General features: G+C 48.4%; 1 protein-coding gene across 2 annotated transcripts in view; it reads left to right on the top strand.

Moving 5' to 3' along the window:
- The first annotated feature begins 3,545 nt into the window (after positions 1 to 3,545).
- SPIRE1 (spire type actin nucleation factor 1) overlaps positions 3,546 to 27,125 on the top strand; it is a 193,183-nt gene continuing 169,603 nt past the window's right edge. Inside the window, exon 1 of one of the 2 annotated variants that reach the window (XM_069731015.1) lies at positions 3,546 to 3,973. In XM_069731015.1, the coding sequence (XP_069587116.1) occupies positions 3,715 to 3,973 (259 nt within the window). In that variant the 5' untranslated portion in view covers positions 3,546 to 3,714. The remainder of the gene's footprint in view (positions 3,974 to 27,125) is intronic. The other variant, XM_069731016.1, reaches the window with a different exon arrangement.

Raw genomic sequence — 27,125 nt, forward strand, 5'->3', positions numbered from 1 at the left:
GCAGTCCATGTGCCGTGCAGGAGACAGCGCTACTGTAAGCGCCGTCCCCCCCACTGGTGCTGAAGCAGCGATTCATATCTTCCCTGCAGCAGCGTTTGCTATAGAGAAGATATGAATAATCGTGTGTTTAAAATTAAGAACCATTACAATCATGAATATGCGGCTCCACCTCCCATATGGGTGGAGCCGCATATTCATTACTGTAAATGAGCGGCCCCACGTGACCGCTCATACAGTAGAAGGTGCGGCCAGGACTGGAAGCAGCGCCGGCCAGCGAGGGAGCCGTGTGAGTATTTTAATAACAGCGGGGGGGGGGGGGGAGGGGGGGCGCACAGGGAGTGGGAGGTGGGTGGGGTCATGGATCTTAACTTTAAACACAATTATTCATATCTTCTCTACAGCAAACGCTGCTGCAGGGAAGATATGAATCGCGGCTTCAGCACTAGATGCAGGGGACAGCGCTAAACTTTAGCGCTGTCTCCTGCACGGTGCGTGTGGTACCCAGTGGGCACATGGGTTGCACACGTGTGCCGCACGTGTGCCACACTGATGTGCCACAGAAACGCACCGGCACACGGATAATTCCGGTACCGATTTTTCCGGTACCGGAATTATCTGGACGTGTGAGACTGCCCTAAGATGGTTTCTTCTGGAGAACAGCAATCTTCATGTCTGACCACAGATTGGATTAAGGTCTGGGCTTTGACTAGGCCGCTCCATAACATTTGCATGTTTCTTCTTAAACCACTCAATTGTTGCTTTAGCAGTATGCTTTGGGTCATCGTCTTGTTGGAAGGTTAACCTCCATCACTGACAGACTGAAACAGGCTTTGCTCAAGAATGAAGACTTTTGTTATTACTATGTGAGGACATTATTACTTTGTACAGGCATAAAGAGTGTAATTATTGCTATGTGGGGGCTTCATTACTATTTATAGGTACAAAATGGGTCATTATTACTACGTGGGGGAAGTATTACTATGTAGAGGCACAGAGAGTGTCTTTATAACTATGTCAGGACACTATTACCGTATATACTCGAGTATAAGCCGAGATTTTCAGCCAAAAAAAAATGGTCTGAAAGTGCCCCTCTCGGCATATACCCGAGTCAAGGTCGGCGGGGGGGGGGGGGGGGGAGGGGAGGGGCGGTGGGTGAGGGGGAGCTACAACGGTCACATAATCACCTGCTCCTGATGCGGTCCCTGCATGTCCCATGGTCTCTGGCGCCGGCAGCTCTTCCCCTGTTCAGCTGTCACGTGGTATACCCATAGGGGTGGAGCCGCATATTCATCACTGTAATGGGCAGCACCACGTGACCGCACATACAGGAGAAGCTGCGGCGAGGACAGGAAGCAGCACCAGCGAGGGAGCCGGGTAAGTAGTTTATTAACAGCGGGGGGGGCGCACAGGGGTTGGGGGGGAGTTTGGGGACAGGAATCTTTTCTTTAAACACACAAAAAAAGAAGAGTTTTCATATCTTCTCTCCAGCTAACCATGCTGGAGAAGAAATGATTAGCGGCTTCAGCACCACGCGGGGGGGGGGGGGGGGGGCAGCGCTTACAGTAGGGCTGTCTCCTGCACGGCACACGGACTGCACACGGACAACATCCGTGTGCGGTACGTGTTTTAATGGATCCGTGTAATACGTGCGCTCCCACGAACACTGACATGTCTCCGTGTTTTCAAAATGGACACACGGTCCGTGAAAACACGCTGACATGTGCAGAGACACATTGATTTTAATTTGTCTACGTGAGTCAGTGTCTCCGGTACGTGAGGAAACTGTCACCTCACGTACCGGAGCCACTGACGTGTGAAACCGGCCTAAGACAGTACACAATCCACCACAGGCCTCAATATACAGGCACCCCAGACCCCCACACATTATGATCACCACAGGCCCCTATATAAAGTGTGATGTCCATCAAAGCCCCCCGTACAGTATGATGACACCATAGCCCCCTTACAGTATGATGTCCCCCATAACCATCCCATACAGTATGATGGTTACCACAGCCCTCAACATAATATAATGAGATCCCTGCTGCCTGAAGCTTCCTACAGGGTCCTCCAGTTTCCCCCTGTCCTGAGACAGGTACTTGCACGACGGGCAGCTTGAACCGTTTTACAGGGACTCTCAGATGCCCTGGGCTCCTCAGGTGCTGCTGCGTCTCAGGCGTGGTGCAGACAGGTGGCGTAGAGTGTAGTGCCCTCCGGTTCTGCTCCATGTCCTAGAGTCCACGAAAGCCTTGGGCTCCTGGTTCCCGGATTCTGCGCTATGGCTCTGAGGGTGCCCTAACACAGTTCCCCTCTGAGCTCTCTCTCTTTCTGGTGCTCCTTCCCTTCCGGCAACTCCACATACAACCCTTCAGGTTGTTGCTCCTTTCCAGAGGCTGCAGCTCCTCAATGGCTGCCAGGCCTCTCACATCTGCTCCAGATGTCCTTCCACTTCTGTCTCTCCCTCCAACTAAGGCTAGTTTCACACTAGCGTTTATCTGGGCTGAGTACTTCCTCCATGAAGCCCCACCCACTGCTGCGCCTCTTCGTTCAGCTCTACCTACGGCTTCATGCGGCGTGCGCACCCTATCTTTAACATTGGGTACACAGGCCATGCCGCTGTATGCGGATGCTGCCGCATGCATCGTTTGGACGGCGCGGCATCTGTATGAAAATGCAACATTTTTGTTACATTCGGCGCAGGTCGTCGCACCATCAAAATGACGCATGCGGCGGCATCCGCATACAGCGGCATGGCCTGCTTACCCAATGTTAAAGATAGGGTGCGCACGCCGCATGCAGCCATAGGCGGAGCTGAACGAAGAGGCACAGCAGTGGGCGGGGCTTCACAGAGGAAGTCCACAGCCCAGATAAACGCTAGTGTGAAACTAGCCTTACCTGTTCTGCTTGGTCTCCCAGGACCCAGTAACTAGCTCCTCCTCCAAGTCAGGATCCTTATACAGGGAAGCTCCCTTGAATCCGGGTCCTGAGCTCCCCCTCCTGGCCTGGATCCAGAATGTGTTGCATGTGTGTGCCTTACCTGGTGAAGAGAACTCCATTTGCTCTGAGCATGACATTACCCTCCCCAATGAAAAGCAACATTACTGCAGCAACCGGTCACCTGGGGGGCTGTACAGCTAATCACTGAGCTCAGCGGTTCTGCTGTTAGGCTACATGTCCACAATCCAGAATGGCGGCGTTTTGGACACAGCTCACCTGCGCTGCGTTCTACGATACCTGCACAGTGGGTGGCAGTTATAGGCCTCCCATGCCCACTGTGCTTCTAGTTGACGCTGTGTTTCTCACCCACGGTGCGGGTTTACGGCCACATCAATTTCTGTAGCTTATATTAGGTATTATGTAGTGTTTGGGTTCCTCTTTCCAGAATGTATAAATCCCTTTCTCACCAATCAGATCACTGCTCCCATTACCAAACCCGCTTAGAAAATTTGTAAGCTGAACTGTGATTGGCCGTTACAGGCTATGCTGTCAGAGCCGCTCAGGAGACACAAGTGACTACAGCACAGAGCCTCCTCCTCCGTGACACTGTGGGCGGGCCCGGACGGTGGCGTCACGGAGCGGGGGGTTCCAGGCTGTGCTGGGCAGGCGGCCGGGGCTGTGGATGCTGCCGCCGCAATCCCCGCACTGGAGACGCGGGAGGATGTCAGTCCGGCAGCCCGGGACCGGCCGCTCTGCGCAGTGACCACGGAGCTGGGAATGGCTGAATCTGTGGCGGCTGCACCGAGCCCGGGCAGTGGGAGCATTGCGGCAGGGGACGGGGAGGACCGGGAGTCGCTGTCTCTGGAGGAGATCCTGGAATTATACAGCCAGCCCATTAATGAGGAGCAGGCATGGGCAGTGTGCTACCAGTGCTGCGCCGCGCTGCGGGCGGGGAGTGCGGAGCGGCCGAAGATCAAGGGAGCCGCGGAGATCCGCATCCGAAAGGACGGCGCCGTGAGTGTGCGCTGCGGGCCAGGTACGTGCGATCCCCGCACATCGGGCTGAGACTCCCGGGCAGGGACTGTGTGCTGCTGCCCCATCACTGCGGGCGGTCCCTAGTTACCTGTCTGCCCACATTGTTCACACCCAGAAGCCCCTCATTCCTGCCAGTCACACCCCCTCCCCAGCCAGTAGCCATTTCTTTAACAAAGCCCCTAAAACATTTGGGGTTTCTTTGTCCTCCGGGACGCAGGGGGTTAACCCCAGCCCAACAATGACATGTCCGACCCAACATGCCAGCGCTGCCCCGTGATGTCTGATCAGCTGTGACATTTCCTGGTGTCTGACACATAAGTCATCACTGATCGCTGAGGGATAGGCCCATGGCCAGAAATGTGCAGTCATGTGACTCACTGGGGATAGTGGGGGCTCTGTGGGATGGGGGATAGTGGGAGATCTATTAAATGGGTGATAGTGGGAGATCTATGGGATGGAGAGAGAGTGTGGGATGGGGGATAGTGGGAGATCTATTAAATGGGTGATAGTGTGAGATCTATGGGATGGGGGATAGTGGGGGCTCTCTGGGATGAGTGATAGTGGGGGATCTGTGGGATGGGAAGGTAGTGGGAGATCTATTAAATGGGATAGTGGGGGCTCTGTGGATGGGGGGAAGGGGTAGTGGAGGGCTCTATGGGATGGGGGATAGTGGGGGCTCTGTACGATGGGTGATAGTGTGAGATCTATGGAATGGAGAGAGAGTGTGGGATGGGGGATAGTGGGAGATCTATTAAATGGGTGATAGTGTGAGATCTATGGGATGGGGATAGTAGGGGGATCTGTGGGATGGGAAGATAGTGGGAGATCTATTAAATGGGATCGTGTGAGCTCTATGGAATGGGGGATAGTGGAGGGCTCTGTAAGATGGGTGATAGAGGGGTGACCTATGGGATGGGGGCTAGTGGGGGGGGCTCTGGGATGGGGATAGTGTTGGACTCTGAAGGATGGGGATAGTGTTGGACTCTGTGGGATGGGGGATAGTGGAGGGCTCTATGGAATGGGGGATAGTGGGAGATCTACTAGATGGGGGGATTGTGTGAGATCTATGGGATGGGGGATAGTGGAGGGCTCTGGGATGGGGATAGTGTTGGACTCTGTAGATGGGGGAATAATGTGAGCTCTATGGGATGGGGGATAGTGGGGGGGCTCTATGGGGTGGTGGGGGATAATGGTTGGTGCTCTGTAGGATGGGGGAACAGTTTAGGGCTCTGTAAGATGGGGATAGTGAAGGGCTCTGTAGGATGAGTATCAATGGACGCTGTGGGATGGGCTGTTGATGGTCACGGTTATTCCAGAATATATTTTGTGGGATTCCTTGTGTCTCCATTTCCATCACATGATTCATTCCTAGAGAGGCTGTCATGTCCTTATTTTCATCAGAATTTTATGTCAGGAATCAGGAGGCAAATCCTGAAGGAACAAATGTAAGAGGAAAATGATTTCTCAATGGATGACTGCTCAATAAAAGGGTACACTTGGGGACAATGATTAAAGGGGATATGTTGGCAAGGTGTGCAAGCCATCTGTCATCTCCCCGCTATGTGACAGTCACAAAGCGTTTCATACGATGGCTTCTGTTATCTGCCGTATCTAGTTCTATAGTGCAGTATGTGTCCGATGGGCTGAGGCATGTTCTTCATCACAAACTCTCCCAATCATGCTTTTATGGACCTTGCTTTGTGCACTGGGGAGAAGATGACGGCCTTCTCTGCGGTTTACCCACATGGCTGGAAGCTGTAATTGTCCAAAATGAAGCATTATTTCCCTTCACTGGAAGTAAGGCTCTCTGGCAGGGGCATAACTACAAACATTGGGGCACAATAGTAAGCTTTCCAGTGTGATTCGTCACTCCACAGCACACGTTCCTGCCGCTCCAGAGCCCAGTGGTGGCGGCTTTACACCACCATCCGACTCTTGGCATTCTCTTTAATGTGCCCAGTTCTCAATGACCCCATCTGTAACTTTACGTGGTCACAACTTTGTTACTGTGGTTCTAAACGTTCCCACTTTTCAGTAATACCCTCACTGTTAACCATGGAATAGTTGGGGGCAAAGAAATGTCCTGAACGGACTTGTTACATCGGTGGCTCCTACTACCGGACCACCCCGGGATCAGTGAGGTCTGTGAAACGAGCCATTCATTCACAAATGTTAGTAAAGGCAAACAGTGCCCTGAAGTGCCCGCACATGCCCATGGAAATGAACGTTGCCCTGGTCATTTGAAGTCCTTAAGTGGTCCCTGCGTCCCACCACATCATTGGTGGTATGTAAGATAGATGTCCTTCATCAGTAACGAGTGGCAATCTCACTGATCGGGGGGACTTCTCACTAATTGGGGAGACGTCTCCCTATATCTTCTCTGGGGGAATATCGCTCTTCTAGACTAATCCGAGCCAAGGAGATGGATTTTATAAGTCCGAGATGATCCGAGCTTTCCATTCAGCATTCTTCACAGCAGATCTTACAACATGTCAGCTGTTCTGTCCGGGCCTTGCGTGAAATCTTTCGTTTTTCCATGCTCTGTACAGCAAATCCTACAGAATGTTAGTGGCTTATGAAACTTCAAGGATCAGAAGATGGGAGCGCCGCTCTTGTGACTCAGCGCCTCCAGCATAGTTAGATTTTCTGTATGAAACATTTGGGAAATTGAACGCCCTATTTTGGAAATTAATATCAGTTGTGATTTTGTAGACCTTTTCAATGGGGTATCAGTAGACCCCTTTCACTGGCTGCAGTTTGTTGTGTAAACCCCCCCCCCCCAACCCCCCTCTCTGGGGCCGGTACTGAGTCCCTACCACTGCTCCTTATGTCCGTTATTTTCGACAGCGCTCCAACCAATCGGTGATGGATTTTTTTTTTTTTTCAAAACAAACTGTGCCTGGGATACAGGGATCGTCTGAACCTCTAAAACAATCTGTCATCAGGATTTCAGCCCCCAAGCTATTTACATACATGTGTAGCTCTTCCAAATACAAGTCCAGCAATACCTTTACATAGCCAGTCAGCTCCTCTATTACTGAGAAATCTGCATTTTAATTAATATGCAAATGAGGCTGAAGTGCTTTGACTACTGTGAAGCCTCTGTCACTATTACCCACACAGTGCTGCCTTCTCCTGCATGACTGACAGCTCACTGGCTTCTAGTTGCACAGCAGAGGAGCTGTCAGTCATGCAGGAGGTAGGCAGGGATTAGAGCTGGAGTGACGGAGGCTTCAGATATACAGCCTCGTTTGCATATCATTTCAAGCACATCTCCGTAAGGCTAAGTTCACATTGCGCTTTTTTATGCTAATTTTTAGCTGCTTTTTACAGTCCCATCAAAGCCTATGAGATTTCAGAAATCTCAAGCAGACATTTTTTTTGTCATCAGTATTTTGTGCTTGGTTTTTTGGACAATAGAGCATGTCCGTTCTTTCAGGATTTTTCACACATTGACTTGAGCGGGTGGTGAAAAACCGCAGGTATAATTTGTTGCAGCGTTTTTTGTGCCAAAACCTGATTCTATGGAATTGGACTTTTAATACTAAACATTATCAACATGCCCATGAGACAAATCTAGCATGCCAAAACCGCTGCGAAAAACACAAGCAAAACTAAGGAAATTTTTCTTTTTTGTTTTTCTGCAGCTTCTTTGCTGCCAAGAGATCAGGTTTTGCTGCAGAAAAAAAAGCTGAAAAAAACCTACTGTGAACTTACTCTAATAGAGGAAGCGACTGAGCAGGTAAAGGTATTGCTGGACTTGTATTTAATCGCTAAAAAAGAGGATTTGTGGATTTTGATCCGCGCTACCAGCACATCCATAAACAGACCAATTGTATAGTTGAACAGTGGTTTATTCTACGCGTTTCGGAGTACACATGACTCCTTCTTCAGGTGATACCGCAAGTGGTTCATGTGTTTTAGAATTTTTTTTAAAATATGGAATACTCCTGGGGGCAGCAGGAAAATAATTAGGGTATGTGCACACAAAGTCTTTGAAAAGTGGATTCTACCTGAAAAAGCACTTGCAAAAATTGCTAGAAAGAATGAACCTATGCTCAGCAATGTCAAAAACGAATTGCCGTGCACATGTTCCATCTTTCTGAGCTTCCTGAACGATGTGAAGCAGCTAAAAGAAGTCACTTCACCATTCTTCAGGAGGCTTTGTGTGGAAGGCACTCACTATATATACAGTTAAAAATTTATTAATAATAACAAAGGTTTAAAAAAAAAAAAAAAAACCCCGGAGGTTATGACTGGTTAAAAAAACGAAAAAGAAAACACATTAGAGCAGCGGACTAAGATTAGAACAACAATTTGCGGCTTTTTCCTTGGGGACAGATCCTTTTTTTTTCTTGGGATTTTCTTGAGATTCCTCCCTATTGTTATAAGTCACCTAAGCTGATCATGGATCTGACGCCTATATTGTCCAGCGATCTGCTGTTATCCTGTGTGACGCCCTCACTGGTCAGGGGTAATGTGGCATCGCAGGTGATGAATGAATATGCATTGAATGGGACCAACAAATTGCTGCTGTTCTGCCCTGTATGGTAATTGCTCATCCTGCCACTCATGGTTTTCAGAAACTTGTGATAATATCGATATATTTCAATCTACATATGATCAATGAGCTGGGCGGGACTCGCAATGTACCGGCTGTATATAGCGATGACTGGTTTGGTCAATGCATAAAGTTGCTGCATAAAAAATTGTCTGCCACGTGCATCTTCCGTAAATGCGATGTTGGACAGATACTAACAGGTTACTTCTTGTTTGTTGCATAATACAAGCTTCCATAGATAACCGTTTCCAGAAGGAGAAGCTGAGCACAATGATGTATAGGTTTGTTGGAAAAGATTCCGTATAACTTGTGTTTTATTCATTGACAACCCTGGTGCTTGCATGAGTCCAGTGGGCGGTCCTACTGGTGATTGACAGCTACATCTGCATGCCATGCACAGTGCTACAGGACAGACTGTCAATCACTGCATAGGCCCGCCCACTGGACTCATGCAAGTAAACACCAGTGATTTCATTGAATAAAATGCGAGTTTTACTGAAACTTTTCCCCCTTTTTTTTCCCCATTCTTCCTGCTCTACATCATCCTGCCTGCAGGTCGGATATGGTTTGACAGTCTCAGCATGCAGGGATTGCCTAACAAACAGGTCCAGGTTTTACCTGTACAAACCTACAGCATTTTGGTGCCTGTTGGGCTCGTTCTTCTGAGCATTTGAAAAATCATCCAAGTTTCATTCAGAAAACGCAGACAATTTTCATCCATATCGTCATCCCTTTGTCTCTTTATGTCCATGTGACGTCTGTTTTTATACACGATCTCATACAGTTTCCTAGGTTAATACTGCCAATATATCCATAAAAATTGGACCCCACACAGATGATCCATAGGGTATCCGATTTTTGCTCATCCATAGACTTGTATAGGTGATACTTGGAAGAGCCGAGTCCTTGCTGGGATTTTTTTTTTTTTGCTGTGAAAGAAGTCACCTGACCCATCGATCATTACTGGATTACCTTGGTCCATGTTTTGCCCGATTTTCACTTGAATAGCACACGTGTGTTGAATATGATGTGTGAATGACCCCTAGGCCGCATACACTTGCCCAAGATTCACCATCTGTGTATGGACCAGGATTTCTGGACCACCCATGGGGCTTCTGGTTGGATCTGATCCTTTCAGTGAGGAGACGTGACCGGTTTGGAAATCGTGGACCGTACGCGGGCAGTGAACATGTAGATTGCAGCTCCATTTCATTTGTACATGGTATTTTATGGGGAATTTTCTTGATTGGGTGAAAAAAATACACGTGGGTTTACCATGATTTGCCAGTTTTTGCAGGTCTGTGATTGGCTGTACATTTTTTCCACGTGTGGATTTTTACCAGCACCTTACTGGCTATGCCTGAATATACCCATATAGTATAATGTTTGCCACCTTGGCACACTTTCCTCCGGTATACAGCGCCCTGCATCTTCATTGCATGACTGTGTGCTGCACATGTCTATCAGCTCCAGGGGTTAAACATGAAAGCTTCTTTTGTGCGTGCGGAGCATATTTGTGGTCCTGCAGTCAGTCTGTTTTGGTAACATAGCCGCATTTGGGCGCACTTATTTTTTTTCTGGAATCAGCTGGTCCTGCAGAGTTTGTTTTCAGCAGCGGGGACAATGGAGGCCTGTGTACACGGACGGAGAGGGATGCTGTCCATGGAGGATTGTGAGGGAACATTCAGGCTTTGTGCGGCGACTGGAAGAAGGGAAGGGAGCACATGTACGGACTGCCGGGACACACACAGGCGCATTCATTGGATTTCTGTGCCCTGAGAAAAATGGTGATCTAATTCCTGAGAATATCTCCATTCCTATGTCCAGTGTCCGGTTGCTCACAGAATCTGTCAGGACAGCATTATTCATTGGGGCTCACAATCTAGATTCCCTATCAGGATGTCTTTGGAGTGTTGGAGGAAACCGGAGAACCCAGAGGAAACCCATGGAAACATGGGAAGAACATACACTTACAGAGAAAAATAGTGAAAAACCAGCTCACCTATTAGGCATTTGTTTTTCCTTTTTTTCCTGTTTGCCTATACACTTACAGAGGTTTCCATAACCACTGAGCAGCATTATGGGCCCTGTAGGCCTCCATAGTCTTCATATTAACACTTCATACAACTCAATGAGCCATGAGCTGAACATGAAGCCTTACAACTAGAGGTGAGCAACTACTGTAAGCTCACTGGACCCTCATCCAGCAGCCCGGTCAGTCCACCTCAGCGGTTGGCCGCAAGCGATCCTCCTCCTACCTGCCGGCATCCCAGCTCATCCTTTTGATTTTGTCCGCTAGGCTGGATAATGAAAAGTGCAGCTGGGATTTCGAGGATCCGGTTCGTGGCCATGGAAATACTGATACTCGTTTCTACTGGCTCCAGAATATCTCTGTATACTGCATTGATTTTCCATGGTATGCACTGACTTTACCCAGCTCTCCCTGGCTCCAGAATATCTCTGTATACTGCATTGATTTTCCATGGTATGCACTGACTTTACCCAGCTCTCCCTGGCTCCAGAATATCTCTGTATACTGCATTGATTTTCCATGGTATGCACTGACTTTACCAAGCTCTCCCTGGCTCCAGAATATCTCTGTATACTGCATTGATTTTCCATGGTATGCACTGACTTTACCCAGCTCTCCCTGGCTCCAGAATATCTCTGTATACTGCATTGATTTTCCATGGTATGCACTGACTTTACCAAGCTCTCCCTGGCTCCAGAATATCTCTGTATACTGCATTGATTTTCCATGGTATGCACTGACTTTACCAAGCTCTCCCTGGCTCCAGAATATCTCTGTATACTGCATCGATTTTCCATGGTATGCACTGACTTTACCCAGCTCTCCCTGGCTCCAGAATATCTCTGTATACTGCATTGATTTTCCATGGTATGCACTGACTTTACCCAGCTCTCCCTGGCTCCAGAATATCTCTGTATACTGCATTGATTTTCCATGGTATGCACTGACTTTACCAAGCTCTCCCTGGCTCCAGAATATCTCTGTATACTGCATTGATTTTCCATGGTATGCACTGACTTTACCCAGCTCTCCCTGGCTCCAGAATATCTCTGTATACTGCATTGATTTTCCATGGTATGCACTGACTTTACCAAGCTCTCCCTGGCTCCAGAATATCTCTGTATACTGCATTGATTTTCCATGGTATGCACTGACTTTACCAAGCTCTCCCTGGCTCCAGAATATCTCTGTATACTGCATTGATTTTCCATGGTATGCACTGACTTTACCCAGCTCTCCCTGGCTCCAGAATATCTCTGTATACTGCATTGATTTTCCATGGTATGCACTGACTTTACCCAGCTCTCCCTGGCTCCAGAATATCTCTGTATACTGCATTGATTTTCCATGGTATGCACTGACTTTACCCAGCTCTCCCTGGCTCCAGAATATCTCTGTATACTGCATTGATTTTCCATGGTATGCACTGACTTTACCCAGCTCTCCCTGGCTTCTGAATGTCTCTGTATATTGCACTGGCTTTTCTATGCTTCCCCTGGATCTGAGTGTCTTGGTGCAGCACATATAATCCTTTTAGTATGCTTTCTCACCTATGAGCTTGTTTCCACGACCTGTTTTCATGTCTCTCATTGTGTGATCCTGGCATCTCTTTGAGTGGTCAGTCTTACCCCTCCCTCACTTTATGACCTTTGCTTAACTCTCTACATCTGGTCTCCCATACCCAGCCACCCCCTCATTCACACCTGATTGCCCTTAACTGGGGATATATTCACATGCAGGAGTCTGCTATAGACTCAGTCTGCTGCAAATCATCTTTTAACTTCCATCTTTTTAATTATGATTCTGAATTAGACTGAATTGGACTGGAATTGACTGGAAGGTAACAGACTACTAACCACTACAATGTTTCGGTTTCTTTTCTCTTTCACCCCCATACTACTTTCCTTCTTACAATCTCCTGCAATCCCTCCTCCTAGTAAGGAACTAGTCATTTCTTCCTCCATACTCCCCAGCCATATCACCTTCCCCTCAGAACTGTTCCTCCACATACAATCCTTTTTCTCCAGACACACACGGCCGCATCATGTCCTATCCTGCTCCCACCTTCTAATGATCTGTCTGTTACTCCTCATTGCTGGTGACATATCCCGGCCCTCCCCAATTCATCCCCACACTCGTTTCTAACCCCCTGCCACGATCCTCCGCACGTTTTCCCAACCACGACAACCTCATACCCATTCATCCAGCCCCCACTCCCCCGCTCCCCCTACTTGGAGCACTATGGAACGTACGCTCCATCTGCAACAAACTGCCGTTTATCCATGACCTCTTCATCACCAACAAACTCTCCTTCCTCGGCCTCACTGAAACCTGGCTCACCCCCTCTGACTCGGCCTCTCCAGCTGCGCTCTCCTATGGCGGATTCCACCTCTCTCACACCCCTCGCCCCAGCAACAAACGCGGTGGAGGAGTTGGCTTGCTCCTGTCCGACACCTGCTCCTTTACTCCAATCCCGCTACCACCCTCCGCTACTCTTCCCTCGTTTGAGGTGCACTCTGTCCGCATCTATTCCCCCTCCAACCTCCAGCTGGCTGTCATCTACCGCCCCCCAGAACTAGCCATCTCCACCTTTCTCGACCACTTCACCACCTGGCTACTTCATTTCCTCTCTGTTGACATCCCCACTATCATCATGGGTGATTTCAATGTCCCCATTGACACTTTCACCTCAGCTACCTCTAAACTTTTATCACTGACTGCCTCCTTTGGCCTCACTCAATGGTCCTCTGAGGCCACTCACAAAGATGGCCACACGCTGGACCTCATCTTCACCCGCCTCTGCTCCCTTACTAACCTCACTAACACACCCCTCCCCCTGTCTGACCACAACCTACTGACATTCTCGTCCCTCTCCTCTCCTAGTGTGCAACCCCCCCACTCCACAAACTCACTCACCCTCGCAGAAATCTCAAACATCTCAACTTACAATCACTCTCTGAGTCCCTTCTCCCTCTCACAGACATAGCCTCCCTTCATGACACAGATGCTGCTGCCACTTTTTATAACACCACAATAACAACAACACTCGATTCGCCCACCCCACTCATGCATAGTAAAACTCGTACAATTAACAGGCAGCCCTGGCTGACCAGCCTGACCAAAGAATTGAGACGGGCTTCCAGGATTGCTGAGCGGAGATGGAAGCGATCCCACTCTGCCGACCACTTCACTGCATACAAGCAGTCCCTCGCCAGCTTCAAGTCTGCGCTCACTGCCGCAAAACAAACTTACTTCTCATCCCTCATATCCTCCCTGTCCCACAACCCTAAACAGCTTTTCAACACTTTCAATTCTCTACTCCGTCCCCCCGCACCTCCTCCCTCCCCCCTCATTTCTGCTGATGACTTCGCCTCTTTCTTTAAACAGAAGATCGATACGATCAGAGAAAGCTTTGGCCCACAGCGCCCACTGCCCCTCTTAGCTGCTCAACCCTGCTCCTCCAAAACCAGCTTCTCCACCATGACAGAAGATCAGCTCTCCACCCTCCTGTCAAGATCACACCTCACCACCTGCACGCTTGACCCGCTCCCATCCCACCTCATCCCTAACCTTTCCACGGTCTTCATCCCAACCCTAACACACCTCTTCAACCTCTCACTCACAACAGGTGTCTTTCCCTCATCCTTCAAGCATGCCAAGATCACACCCATCCTCAAAAAGCCCTCCCTCGACCCATCCTCTGTGTCTAGCTATCGCCCAATATCTCTTCTCCCTTATGCCTCCAAATTGCTGGAGCAACACGTCCATCTTGAACTGTCCTCCCACTTCTCCTCCTGCTCCCTCTTTGATCGGTTACAATCAGGCTTCCGTTCCCATCACTCAACTGAAACTGCCCTAACTAAAGTCACCAATGACCTACTAACTGCCAGGAGCAAGCGACACTACTCTGTCCTCCTTCTCCTGGACCTGTCTTCTGCCTTTGACACTGTGGACCACTCCCTTTTGCTACAAATCCTCTCATCCCTTGGCATCACAGACTTGGCCCTTTCCTGGATCTCGTCATATCTGACAGACCGAACATTCAGTGTCTCCCTCCCCCACACCACCTCCTCACTTCGCCCCTTGTCAGTCGGTATTCCTCAAGGCTCTGTTCTAGGACCCCTACTCTTCTCCATCTACACTTTCGGCCTGGGACAGCTCATAGAATCCCACGGTATGCAGTACCATCTCTACGCTGACGACACGCAGATCTACCTCTCCGGACCTGACCTCTCCTCCTTGCTTACCAAAATCCCGCACTGTCTGTCTGCCATTTCAGCCTTCTTTTCTGCTCGCTTTCTACAACTGAACATGGACAAAACAGAATTCATCATCTTTCCCCCATCTCACTCTACCCCTCCACCAGACCTATCCATCAATGTCAATGGCTGCTCACTATCCCCAGTCCCACACGCCCGGTGCCTCGGGGTGATCCTCGACTCTGCCCTCTCTTTCAAGCCACATATCCAAGCCCTTGCCTCCTCCTGTCGTCTCAAACTCAAAAATATTTCCCGGATCCGTGCTTTCCTTGACCGCAACACTGCAAAAACGCTAGTGCATGCACTTATCATCTCCCGCCTCGACTACCGCAACCTCCTACTCTCTGGACTCCCCTCTAGCACTCTGGCACCACTCCAATCCATCCTACACTCTGCTGCCCGACTAATCCACCTGTCCCCCCGCTATTCCCCAGCCTCTCCCCTGTGTCAAGCCCTTCACTGGCTTCCTATCGCCCAGAGACTCCAGTTCAAAACCCTCACACTGACATACAAAGCCATCCACAACCTGTCTCCTCCATACATCTGTGACATGGTCTCCCGGTACCTACCTACACGCGACCTCCGATCCTCCCAAGACCTCCTTCTCTACTCCCCTCTCATCTCTTCTTCCCATAACCGCATCCAAAACTTCTCCCGTGCTTCCCCCATACTCTGGAACTCTCTACCCCAACACATCAGACTTGCGCCTACCATAGAAACCTTCAAAAAGAACCTGAAGACTCATCTCTTCCGACAAGCCTACAGCCTGCAGTGATCCTCAACCTACTGAACAGCCGCACAGCCAGCTCTTCCCTCTCCTAGTGTATCCTCACCCACCCCCTGCAGACTGTGAGCCCTCGCGGGCAGGGTCCCCCCTCCTTATGTACTCGTGTGCCTTGTTATCTGCTCATGTTTAATGTATTTGTCTATATTTGCCCCGTATTCACATGTAAAGCGCCATGGAATAAATGGCGCTATAAAAATGTATAATAATAATAATAATACTTAATACCTTTATGGTGGTTAATGGTCTTTGCTGAGTGAGCTGTGGCTGAGTATATATAGCCGTATATACATATACTGAACTTTTTAATGTGCTTGACCTGTATACAGCAGTTACCGAAGACCTCATAAAAACACATGCGGGAACAAAATGGTACTGCTGTCGTCAGTGTTTTGGATCTGTGTGTCCACTTTTACCGTCATCAATGTTTTTAATCTAACGGATAAAGAAATAAATGACAAAGCTTCTCCTATCCTTTGCAATGTTAAATGCGTACAGCACACAGATACAGTCCGCATACTGTCCCTGTTTTTCATGGACCCATAAACTTGTGTCGACCCTCTTCATTTTTGATACTGGAAAAAAATGGACGTCACTGTTAGTTTTGTACGGACATGTGCATAGCACCATTGATTATAATGGCTATGTAGTCTATCCTTGAAAAAGAACGGATACAACACGGATGTGTGAGTGAGGCCACTGTTGAAGGAGCCATCCTGATATTCCATCTCTTCTCTCCATCCAGAAAACTGATGCAGAAAATTAATAAATTGCAAAATTTGCAATACCTGAACTTAGCTCAGCTTTACCGTAGGTCTCTGTTGGGCCTCCAGGACGATGTGTGTTGAATTCAGTAGAGTTTTTCAGGGGCGGTGTAGCTGTCAGACGCCATGCTGGTCCTGAACGGCGTCTATGATATATATTTCTGAAATTGGCCTTCGTATACAGCTAGGGACGAAAACGCTTCTCAACCTGCAGACGGGCTCGGTGCTGGCAAGTTGGATATAAGAACTCAGATTTGTACAGTATGTCAGTGTTCACGCAATGAGTTTGCAATGTTTTTTTTTTTTTGCCATGGTATTTCAAGAAACGTGACCATTTTACTGCTTGTTCTGAAAATTGTGGCAATGTCCCCGCATCGTGTGAATGCAGCCTAATTGTTTTGTAGCCTCTGGTGAGAGCCTTTACCGCAGGTTCGCAGGAAATACTGGACAAATAAGTCATGGGAAAACTGGCATACTCCTCTTTAGTCATGCAATTTGTGAAACTGATCATCTTTTTTTTTTAGCTTTACAACTAAGACCTCCATTCTTCAGTCATCATAAACTGCATAATTGTAAATTCTATAGGGAAGGAATATCAGGAGAGCCCGTAGCTAAAGGTATATTAATTTGAGAGACTGCTGCTATAATTCTGACAGAATCAATACTGTCAAATGTTCCTGGCCATTCTCCAAAGTGGGGAATGGAGAAGTTATTGCTACACACAATATGTGATCTATATTTCAATTCAAGGTGGTGACTGTCAGCTGAAAATTTAATTTAACGTTTTATTAACTAGAATCTGTCAGCAGGTTTTTGCTATATAATCTGAGAGCAGCATGACTTATGGCCAGAAAAGCCTGATTCCAGGGATGTCAATTACTGAGCTGCTTATTTTAGTTTCCATAGAATGCCTGTATTGTCTAAGTAGATGTAGCAGAGCCAGGTCTTCTGCTGTGTATATAACCCCACCCACCCCCTGACAGGCAGCTTCTTGTGTACTGTGCATGGTCAGCAAGCTGCCAATCAATGGTGGGGGCGGAGTTACAGAGATTAGCCTGACTGCTGGCCATGTGAGCTATAGTCCTGGAATCGTTAATCTCCTGTTTATAAAACACTGTATTGATACTACAATGCAGCCTAATAAGTGACACATCCCTGGAATCAAGGTCTTGTGCCTAATATTATTCTACTCTGAGATTAAATAACAAAAACCTGCTTATGGATTCCCTTTAAAGGGAATTTAAGTACACCTTCCCTCCTGCTTGTTTTCCCTTAATCTCCACCCCCTCCTCTTCTTTGACAGCTCTAGCTTCATAGAGACAGAGAAGTGTGGAGATAGATGGAAAACAAACAGGTGGGAAGGTGTATAACTGTTTGGCAGAGCCATGAAGCACCAATCGCATCTACACAGTGTTCCAAATTATTATGCAAATTGGATTTAAGTGTCATAAAGTTTTAATTTTGTTTTTCAAATAAACTCATGGATGGATCTCTCTGCTGCCGAAAAGCATTAAATAGTGCAATGCCTTGGTCAAAGGATGAAAACATTAGATATTTCCCGAAAACTTAAGCGTGATCATCGAACTGTTAAGAGATTTGTTGCTGAATCTGATCAGACGTGTTTGTGCTGATAAAGGCATAATGAGGAAGGTTTCTGCCAGGCAAGTTCATCGGATTAAGAGAGCAGCTGCTAACAAGTCTTTACAAACCAGCAAACAGATATTTGAAGCTACTGGTGCCTCTGGAGTCCTGATCCTTCAAAGGCTTGCTGTGGTGCATAAACCTACTATTCGGCCACCCCTAAACAGTGTACACAAGCAGCAATGGTTGCAGTGGGCCCAGACATACATGAAAACTATTTTTCAAACACTCTTGTTTACTGATGAGTGTCAAGCAACCCTGGATGGTCCAGATGGATGGAGTAGTGGATGGTTGGTGGATGGCCACCATGTCCCAACAAGGCTGCGACGTCAGCAAGGAGGTGGAAGAGTCATGTTTTGGGCCGAAATCATGGGGAAACAGCTGGTAGGGCCCTTTAAGGCTCCTGAAGGTGTGAAAATGACCTCTGCAAAGTATATAGAGTTTGTGACTGACAACTCTCTATCATGGTATAAAAACCAGAAACGTGCCTTCAGGAGCAAAATCATCTTCATGCATGATGACAATGCACCATCTCATGCTGCAAAGAATACCTCTGATTCATTTGCTGCTATGGGCATAAAAGGAGAAAAACTCATGGAGTGGCCACCAACTTCCCCTGACCTCAACCCTATAGAGAACCTTTGGAGTATCATCAAGCAAAAGATCTATGAGGGTGGGAGGCAGTTCACATCAAACCAGCAGCTCTGGGAGGCTATTCTGGTGTCATGCAAAGAAACACAAGAAATACAAGCTGAAACTCTCCAAACACTCACAAGTTCAATGGATGCAAGAATTGTGAAGGTGATCTCAAAGAAGGGGTCCTATGTTAACATGTACGTATGTATGTATGTGTGTGTGTGTGTGTATATATATATATATATTCTATATATCTATAATATAACACTGGGAGCGTCACTCTGTCCGAAGCCTTTATAGACTGCGCAAGCGCCGGCGCAGTCTGGGCCTCAGAGTGACGCTCCCAGGAGATCACGGTATGCGTAAACACTGAACGCACACAGCGATCTCCAACAGAGAAGCAGGGACCGCCAGGAGGGTAAGTATGAGCTATATTCACCTGGCCCCGTTCCACCGCTGCACGCCGCCATCTTCCCGGTCCTCGGCCTGTGACCTTCAGTTCAGAGGGCACGATGACACGCTTAATGCGCGCCGGCGCCGCCCTCTGACTGACCAGTCACAGCCAGAGGACCGGGAAGATGGCGGCGCGCAGCGGTGGAACGGGGCCAGGTGAATATAGTAAGTGCTGGGGTCCTGAGCTGGCAGTGATACCGGCACCTGACCCCCACAGCGCACCGATGTCCCCGCCTGCTCAGGCCCCCCAGCACTCGGCGGCCAGCGACCATAGGTGAGTATGGTATTTTTTTTTTATATATATATATATATTGCAGCAGCATACGGGGCATACACTATGGAGCATCTTATGGGGCCATAAACCATAATGGAGCATCTTATGGGGCCATAAACCATAATGGAGCAGTGTACGGGGGCATATAGTATGGAGCATCTTATGGGGGCCATAAACCTTTATGGAACCGCGTACGGGGCATACACTATGGAGCATCTTATGGGGGCCATAAACCATAATGGAGCAGTGTACGGGGGCATATACCATGGAGCATCTTATGGGGGCCATAAACCTTTATGGAACAGCGTACGGGGCATACACTATGGAGCATCTTATGGGGGCCATAAACCTTTATGGAGCAGTGTACGGGGCATATACTATGGAGCATTTTATGGGGCCATAAACCTTTATGGAGCAGCGTATGGGGCATATGGATGGGAGCAGCACATGACAGAACGGGGGCGCAGGATGGGAGCAGCACATGTCAGAATGGGGGCGCAGGATGGGAGCAGCACATGTCAGAATGGGGGCGCAGGATGGGAGCAGCACATGTCAGAATGGAGGCGCAGGATGGGAGCAGCACATGTCAGAATGGGGGCGCAGGATTGGAGCAGCACATGTCAGAATGGGGGCGCAGGATGGGAGCAGCACATGTCAGAATGGGGGCGCAGGATGGGAGCAGCACATGTCAGAATGGAGGCGCAGGATGGGAGCAGCACATGTCAGAATGGAGGCGCAGGATGGAAGCAGCACATGACAGGATGGGGACGCAGGATGGGAGCAGCACATGAAAGGATGGGGGCGCAGGATGGGAGCAGCACATAATAATAATAATTTTTATTTATATAGCGCCAACGTATTCCGCAGCGCTTTACAAATTATAGAGGGGACTTGTACAGACAATAGACATTACAGCATAACAGAAATACAGTTCAAAACAGATACCACGAGGAGTGAGGGCCCTGCTCGCAAGCTTACAAACTATGGGGAAAAGGGGAGACACGAGAGGTGGATGGTAACAATTGCACATGACAAGATTAGGGCGCAGGATGGAGCAGCACATACCAGGATGGAGACCATATACCAATATAAATGCTCGCCACCCGGGCGTAGAACGGGTTTCAAAAGCTAGTGTATATATATATATATATATATGTATGTGTATATATATATACTAGCTATTGAACCCGTTCTACGCCCGGGTGGCGAGCATTTATATTGGTATATGGTCTCCATCCTGGTATGTGCTGCTCCATCCTGCGCCCCCGTTCTGTCATGTGCTGCTCCCATCCTGCGCCTCCATTCTGTCATTTGCTGCTCCCATCCTGTCATTTGCTGCTCCCATCCTGCGCCCGTTCTGTCATTTGCTGCTCCCATCCTGCGTCCCCGTTCTGTCATTTGCTGCTGCCATCCTGCGCCCGTTCTGTCATGTGCTGCTGCCATCCTGCGCCCGTTCTGTCATGTGCTGCTGCCATCCTGCGCCCGTTCTGTCATGTGCTGCTGCCATCCTGCGCCCGTTCTGTCATGTGCTGCTGCCATCCTGCGCCCGTTCTGTCATGTGCTGCTGCCATCCTGCGCCCGTTCTGTCATGTGCTGCTGCCATCCTGCGCCCGTTCTGTCATGTGCTGCTGCCATCCTGCGCCCGTTCTGTCATGTGCTGCTGCCATCCTGCGCCCGTTCTGTCATGTGCTGCTGCCATCCTGCGCCCGTTCTGTCATGTGCTGCTCCCATCCTGCGCCCGTTCTGTCATGTGCTGCTGCCATCCTGCGCCCGTTCTGTCATGTGCTGCTGCCATCCTGCGCCCGTTCTGTCATGTGCTGCTGCCATCCTTCGCCCGTTCTGTCATGTGCTGCTGCCATCCTTCGCCCGTTCTGTCATGTGCTGCTGCCATCCTGCGCCCGTTCTGTCATGTGCTGCTGCCATCCTGCGCCCGTTCTGTCATGTGTTGCGGCCATCCTGCGCCCGTTCTGTCATGTGCTGCTGCCATCCTGCGCCCGTTCTGTCATGTGCTGCGGCCATCCTGCGCCCGTTCTGACATGTGCTGCTGCCATCCTGCGCCCGTTCTGTCATGTGCTGCTGCCATCCTGCGCCCGTTCTGTCATGTGCTGCTGCCATCCTGCGCCCGTTCTGTCATGTGCTGCTGCCATCCTGCGCCCGTTCTGTCATGTGCTGCTGCCATCCTGCGCCCGTTCTGTCATGTGCTGCTGCCATCCTGCGCCCGTTCTGTCATGTGCTGCGGCCATCCTGCGCCCGTTCTGTCATGTGCTGCGGCCATCCTGCGCCCGTTCTGTCATGTGCTGCTGCCATCCTGCGCCCGTTCTGTCATGTGCTGCCATCCTGCGCCCGTTCTGTCATGTGCTGCTGCCATCCTGCGCCCGTTCTGTCATGTGCTGCGGCCATCCTGCGCCCGTTCTGTCATGTGCTGCGGCCATCCTGCGCCCGTTCTGTCATGTGCTGCGGCCATCCTGCGCCCGTTCTGTCATGTGCTGCGGCCATCCTGAGCCCGTTCTGTCATGTGCTGCTGCCATCCTGCGCCACCATTGTATTATATGCCCCCCGCTCCAGTGTGTATGCCCCCGAATGCTGCTGCCATATGAAAAAAAAAAAAAATACCATACTCACCTATCGTCCGGCTCCACTGCAGGTATGTCTTCAAGAAAATGGCGCCGGAAAGCGGGGACTGCGCAGGCGCCGATTCCGGCAGCAGGAATCGGCGCCTGCGCAGTCCGCGCTCTCCGGCGCCATTTTCTTGAAGACACACCTGCAGTGGAGCCGGAGTGTGTCTTCAAGAAAATGGCGCCGGAAAGCGCGGACTGCGCAGGCGCCGATTCCGGCAGCAGGAATCGGCGCCTGCGCAGTCCGCGCCCTCCGGAGCCGGGAGCAGAGGAGCCGGGAGACGGAGCCGCAAGCAGCGCTGGAACCGGGAAAGGTGAGTATACTTACCCTCCCTCCTGGCGGTCCCTGACTCTCCGGTGGAGATCGCGGTATGCGTTCAGTGCTTACGCATACCGAGATCTCCCGGGAGCGTCGCTATGTGAGGCCCAGACTGCGCCGGCGCTTGCGCTTGCGCAGTCTATAGAGGCTTCGGACAGAGTGACGCTCCCAGCGTTATATTATAGATATATATTTATATTTATCATGACACACACTATGAACACCTTGTGCTGGTGTCTATTGCATTTTTTTCCTAAATACAACTCGTTCTAGGTGCATATCTTTTTCCACCATCTGCCCATAAGTCTGAATAAAATGCTACAAGTGTGTGAGGGAAGCCTGTTAGGATGTTTTGGAGTTAAATAGCTTTTTTGTTCGGTGAATGTGACCTCCTCATGCTGCAAATTGCACAAATGAGCATTTTCAGTTCTTTAAAACATATCAAATGTTAGAAATTCTACTGTCCTAATAATTTGGGACAGTGCATTTTGAGTTTTTATTCATTTTGGAGATTATACTGTTATCATTAGGAGGTTTCTTCAATAAAATTCGATGTATACTCTAACGGGTGATGACTTTTATTAGACTGATTGTCATTTGCACCGACCATTTAGGAAAATACGAGAAAAATATAATTTGCATAATAATTTGGAACATGTTGTATCGGTTTCAGCAGTCATTCTGTGCTGAAAGTCCCTTTAAACTTTTTCTGCTGTTTAAACCAAAATGGGACACAACCAGTTTGGACACCATTGTCGTTGTCAGGTTTGGATCACTGTTTTCTATTGCAGCATGGGAAACCATGGTGACAAACCCTATAAGAGTGTAATGGATGGTGGCCATGGTTTATGGCACTAATCAATCATGGCCGCCATTTTTAGGTCCTAAGTTATTTGTAGATTAATTTCTTCGATCATTGAGCAGAGTGTAGGTTCCCATGTAGAGAGGTCATCTTCTCCACTGGCCGATGGGCTCATACAATCTGATCAAACTGTGTGCACACATTGTATAAGTATAGTCTCTATAGCAGTAATGCCGCTCATAATTCATGGATTCAACGCTCACATATACCTTAGTGTGCTCAGTGTGCGGTTGCTTTTCTCAGTGATGGTTTCAGAGACTAAACAGTTACAAGGGAATGCTCGAAATGAATGGTTGGGTGACTGGAGGAAAACTGACTTTACTGAGATGATACTCATTGTAATCACCTGTTTTATTGTGGTGGATAGCGCGGAAATGTCAATGGTTCATTCTGTGTACCCTTAAGAATTACCCTTTAGAATTAATCCTAAAGGGGTTTCCAGTACTAGGGCAACCCCTTTTTCAACCAAATATCCTCAATAAAATAATAAAGCCTATACATGCCTCCCATGCCGGCTCCATTCCCACTGCAGCTGATCCCTGGCTACCTCTTCATGTTCAGTTTGTCCAAAGGTGACAACCGTGACACCAACGCTGATTGGGCGCCGGCGTCACATGACACAACACCGCATCACATGCCAGGGACAGCGAGTGCTGACTCCACAGGAATGGCGCAGGCACGGGAGGTGAGTATAGGCTTTATTATTTTATCAGGGCATATAATTTGGTTTAAGAAAGGGTTGTCCTAGTAGTGGAAAACCCCCTTTTTTGCCAGCTGACGGCTGGCAGTATCCCCCGCTTTGAGGTGGGCTGCAGCGGTGAGCCCACCTCAAAGCTGCGTCATGTCAGCTGTTTTGAACAGCTGACATGTGCCCGCAATGGGCGCGAGCGGAATCGCGATCCACCCGCGCCCTTTAACTAGTTTAAATGTTGCTGTCAAACTCTGACAGCGGCATTTAACAAACGCTGCCGGCCTTCAGCCAGACGTACGCGCACCGCTGACCCAGTTACGTGATCGGGGGTCATCCGTGCGTTGCCATCACAAACAGAGGTTTCCTCGAGACCTCTATGTTTGTTGATGGCAAATTGCTAAGAGTGCCACCCTGTGGTCGGCACTCATAGCAAGCCTGTAATTCTACTGCATAGAGGTGATCTGTGCATCACCTCTATGTAGCAGAGGCGATCGAGTAGTGGATGCTTCTAGTCTCCCATGGAGGCTATTACAGCATGCCAAAAGTAAAAAATAAAAAAAAAGCGTTTAAAAATATAAAAAGATATAAAAGTTTAAATCACCCCCCCCTTTGCCCCAATCAAAATAAATAAAAAAAAACCAAACCTACACATAATTTGTTTTGCCGCGTTCAGAATCGCCCGATCTATCAATTAAAAAAAAATGGATTAACCTCATCGCTAAACGGCGTAGCGAGAAAAAAAATCAAAACTCCAAACTTATGTTTTTTGGTCGCTGCGACATTGCATTAAAATGGAATAATGGACAATCAATTAAAAGATTGTATCTGCACAAAAGTGGTATAATTAAAAACGTCAGCTCGGCACTCAAAAAGTAAGCCCTCACCCAACCCGAGATCACAAAATATGGAGACACTACGGGTATCGGAAAATTGCGCAATTTTTTTTTTTTTTATTTTTTTTTTTGCAAAGTCTGGATTTTTTTCACCACTTAGATAAAAGAGAACCTAGACATGTTTGGTGTCTATGAACTCATAATGAATTGGGGAATCGGTGGTAGGTCAGTTTTAGCATTGAGTGAACCTAGGAGAAAAGTCAAACAATAAACCAGTGTGGGATTGCACTTTTTTTTTGCAATTTCATCACACTTGGAATTTTTTTTCCTGTTTTCTGTTACACGACATGGTAAAACCAATGATGTTGTTCAAAAGTACAACTCGCCCCGAAAAAAATAAGCCCTCACATGGCCATATTGATGGAAAAATAAAAAAGTTATGGCTCTAGAAAGAACGGGAGCGAAAACGAAAAAAAAGCTCCAGGGGTTAAGGGGTTAATGTGGACCTGACCTGAGTTCACAGTACAAACTGCATACAATACTATGGTACATAGATCTCTTAGATCTGCTGAGGATGATATATTTACTTTGACTATCTTTGTCAGAATGACCCCATCATCCTTTATGAAAATGTAACTAAACCTCTGCCCTCCTCCCCTGATTGACAGCTCCTCAGTGTCTCTCCTGCTGCGCAGATCTCACACTGTCCAGTATAAGCTGCAGCAGCCAGGCAGACCGGGTGGACGGAGACTGAAATAGTGCATGAGTTCAAGTGTATAGCTGGACTCGCAAAATGCTTATCTTAATATCAAGATAATACTGATATTTTAATATGTATTTTCAAAGCAAATACACCAGTCTAATGAGATCTATGTAATAATATATACCGTATATACTCGAGTATAAGCCGACCCTCCCCCCTAATTTTGCCACAAAAAACTGGGAAAACTTATTGACTCGAGTATAAGCCTAGGGTGGAAAATGCAGCAGCTACCGGTGAATTTCAAAAATAAAAATAGATGCTCCATACTGTTCATTATTGCCCTGTAGCTGTGCCATATAGTGCTCTGCACCGTTCATTATTGCCTCGTAGATGTACCATAGAAAGCTGTGCCATATAGTGCTCTGCACCGTTCATTCTTGCCCCATAGCTGTGCCATATAGTGCTCTGCACCGTTTATTCTTGCCCCATAGCTGTGCCATATAGTGCTCTGCACCGTTCTTTCTTGCCCCATAGCTGTGCCATATAGTGCTCTGCACCGTTCATTCTTGCCCCATAGCTGTGCCATATAGTGCTCTGCACCGTTCATTTTTGCCCCATAGATGCTCCGTATAAAGCTCTGCCATTGCTGCTGCTTCTGCAATAATAAAAAAAAAAAAAAAAAAAAAAATGCCATACTCACCTCTCTTGCTTGCAGCTCCCCAGCGTCCGGTCTCGGCATCTCTCCGCACTGACTGATCAGGCAGAGGGCGGCGCGCACACTATATGCGTCATCGCGCCCTCTGACCTGCACAGTCAGTGCGGAGAGACGCTGTGAAGATAGAGTGGCGCCCGGCGTGTGGAACGTGGACAGGTGAATATCTAATACTTACCTGCTCCCGGCGTCCCGCTCCCTCTGCCTGTTACACGGTCTTCGGTGCCGCAGCCTCTTCCTCTATCAGCGGTCACTGGCACCGCTCATTAGAGAAATGAATATGCGGCTCCACCCCTATGGGAGTGGAGTCCATATTCATTTCTCTAATGAGCGGTCCCACGTGACCGCTGTACAGGGGAAGAGCTGCAGCACCCGGAGACAGTGTGACAGGCAGGGGGAGCGTCAGGACCGCCGGGACTAGGTGAGTATGCCTCAGCGCCCTCACCCGCTGACCCTGCTGCCGACCGTGACTCGAGTATAAGCCGAGAGGGGCACTTTCAGCCCAAAAATTTGGGCTGAAAATCTCAGCTTATACTCGAGTATATACGGTGCTCCTTTAAAGGTGCAGCCATTTTGTTTCTTCAGAGTGCCATAACTTATTCAAGCTTTTTTTCTGGGATGACTTGTAGTTTTGATTGACACCATTCATTTTTACCATATGATGTATTGCTAAACAGGTAACTGAAACGGTGAAGTGAAATAGTGACTAAAGTCCAATTCTGCCAGTGTTATTAGGGGTTGTGTTTTTCATGCAATAAAATTGACGTGGCAACTTATTTCTCCAGGCCAGTATAATTACGGCGATGCCAGCCATGCATTTAATTTTTAGTTGCAGAAAATTTTCTTTAGAGTTATGAAAAAAAATAAATTGCCTTGTGGGCCATTTTCAATATGTCAATATTGCCTGGTTGCTAGGGAATCCCCACATGTACTTACGCTGGCTAACAGATGTAAATCATTTATCTGCGGCAAGAAAAACTAAATCTCCGAGCACTAAAAAATACTCGGAGGACC

The sequence above is a fragment of the Ranitomeya imitator genome, chromosome 6 (genome assembly GCF_032444005.1).
Source record: "Ranitomeya imitator isolate aRanImi1 chromosome 6, aRanImi1.pri, whole genome shotgun sequence".
Taxonomy (NCBI): Eukaryota; Metazoa; Chordata; class Amphibia; order Anura; family Dendrobatidae; genus Ranitomeya; species Ranitomeya imitator.